This window comes from Charadrius vociferus, unplaced genomic scaffold, assembly GCF_000708025.1.
Source record: "Charadrius vociferus isolate BGI_N301 unplaced genomic scaffold, ASM70802v2 scaffold1020, whole genome shotgun sequence".
NCBI lineage: Eukaryota > Metazoa > Chordata > Aves > Charadriiformes > Charadriidae > Charadrius > Charadrius vociferus.
In genome coordinates, this window is record NW_009646502.1 from 254,312 (window position 1) to 255,834 (window position 1,523).

At 64.5% G+C, this 1,523-nt stretch overlaps 1 protein-coding gene across 1 annotated transcript in view; it reads right to left on the bottom strand.

Annotated features, from left to right (window-relative positions):
* The window catches only part of CRYBA2 (crystallin, beta A2), a 1,926-nt gene extending 761 nt beyond the window's left edge, over positions 1-1,165 (bottom strand). The window contains exons 1-2 of the mRNA XM_009883798.1: positions 979-1,165; positions 458-599 (exon numbers count right to left, since the gene is read on the bottom strand). Coding sequence (XP_009882100.1) covers positions 458-599; positions 979-1,139 — 303 coding nt within the window. The 5' untranslated portion in view covers positions 1,140-1,165. The remainder of the gene's footprint in view (positions 1-457; positions 600-978) is intronic.
* Positions 1,166-1,523: the final 358 nt, after the last annotated feature.

Here is a 1,523-nt window from a genome sequence, read left to right on the forward strand (position 1 = left end):
TGGAGCGATGGAGGCTGCATCTGCCTGGGCACTGCTCGGGTACTCCAGGCGGGAGGGGGACAGACCCCGCACCCCAAGCATCCCTGCGGTCCTGCCAGCTCCTCTCAGCTCACCCCATCCCTGGGTATCCGGGCGAGGGGTGGGGGGGCCACAAGGCCTGGGGAGCCCAGCCTGGGAGGCGGCTCTCCAACGCACAAAGCAGAAGGAGCTGGGACAGTGTTTCAGGCTAAATTTTAAGCCTAAAAAGCATCCCAGGATCCTCGCAGGGAGGTGGGAGCTGGTGGGTGCTGCTATCCCTCCACCCCATGGCACCTCCGTGCATGCCTTACCCCTCCATCCCACATCCCATGTAACCCGTCCTCCTGTCTGTCCCTCATCCACCCTCTGTCCCGCTCTCCGGTCTGTGCTGGGCTGCCGGGGGGGAGGCTCTGCCTGCAGTGTGGTCCCCGTAACTCACCGCACACTTGACGGGCCGGAAGGAGAGGAGGTGTTCGGTCCGGTAGCCGCTGTTCCCGCTCCAGGCCTCCCACCGGGGATAATCACCCTTCTCCAGGATAAACTGCTGCCCCTGGTACTCAGGGTACTCGAAGCCCACCCAGCTGGAGGGGAGAGGAGGAAAGCCCTCAGGGATGCACAGCACAGCCCTCGGGGCGCAGCCCAGGACCGGCTTCTCCCCCACAAAGGGGATGGAGATGTCCTGGCAGGGTATGGATCTGTCACAGAGGTTGGGGTCCTTTCTAGCAGCAAATGTCCCATTTGAGAGCGGGGACCCCTCAGCCCAGGGCCACACCGTCGCCTCCAACCCGCACCTCGGCTTTGCAGATGGGGAAACTGAGGCACCGTACAAGGAGCACGGGGAGGGAGGTCGCACGATGAGGCTGTGTCGGAGCTGAGGAAGGACCCGGGTGTCCTGGCTCCCAGGCAGCTCCTGACAGTCCCCTGGGAGCACTGGGTTCGCGGGGCCGGCGGGGCACTTACGGGCCGGACTCCACCTTGATGGAGCGGATCTTGCGGAAGCCGCGCTCCATGATGCTGGGGCACTCCATGAGGAACTCGCAGCGCTTGCCCTGGAAGCTCTCCTCCTCCCACACCGTGATCTTGTACTGTCCCAGGGTGTCCATGGCTTCGCTGCTGGTCATGCAGGTCGCTCAGCTGCTGGCAGAGCCCCACGAATCACCCCAGGAAGGTGCCCACCATCATCCCGGAGTCTCCCCGCTGCCTGTCACCGAGCCTGGGGCACCAGTCGTGCTGCCCTCACACATCCCACACTGCTGGCCCCTCAGCCTCCCAAACTGGCACAGGGGACGCTTCCCATTCCCCTTTCCTCGGTGCTGTGGGATTTCCGTCCAGTGACCCCCCAAGTTGCAGGGGGCACTTGCGATGCCTCATCTCTCCATGCAACGTGCCCAGGGCTGCCTCAGTTTCTCTGCTCCCAAGCTCCCTGCGATGAATCCTGGGGTCAACCAGGTGTGGTAGCACTGTACCTGGTGCGGGGGGGGACACGGAGGGGGGGGGCAGCGACC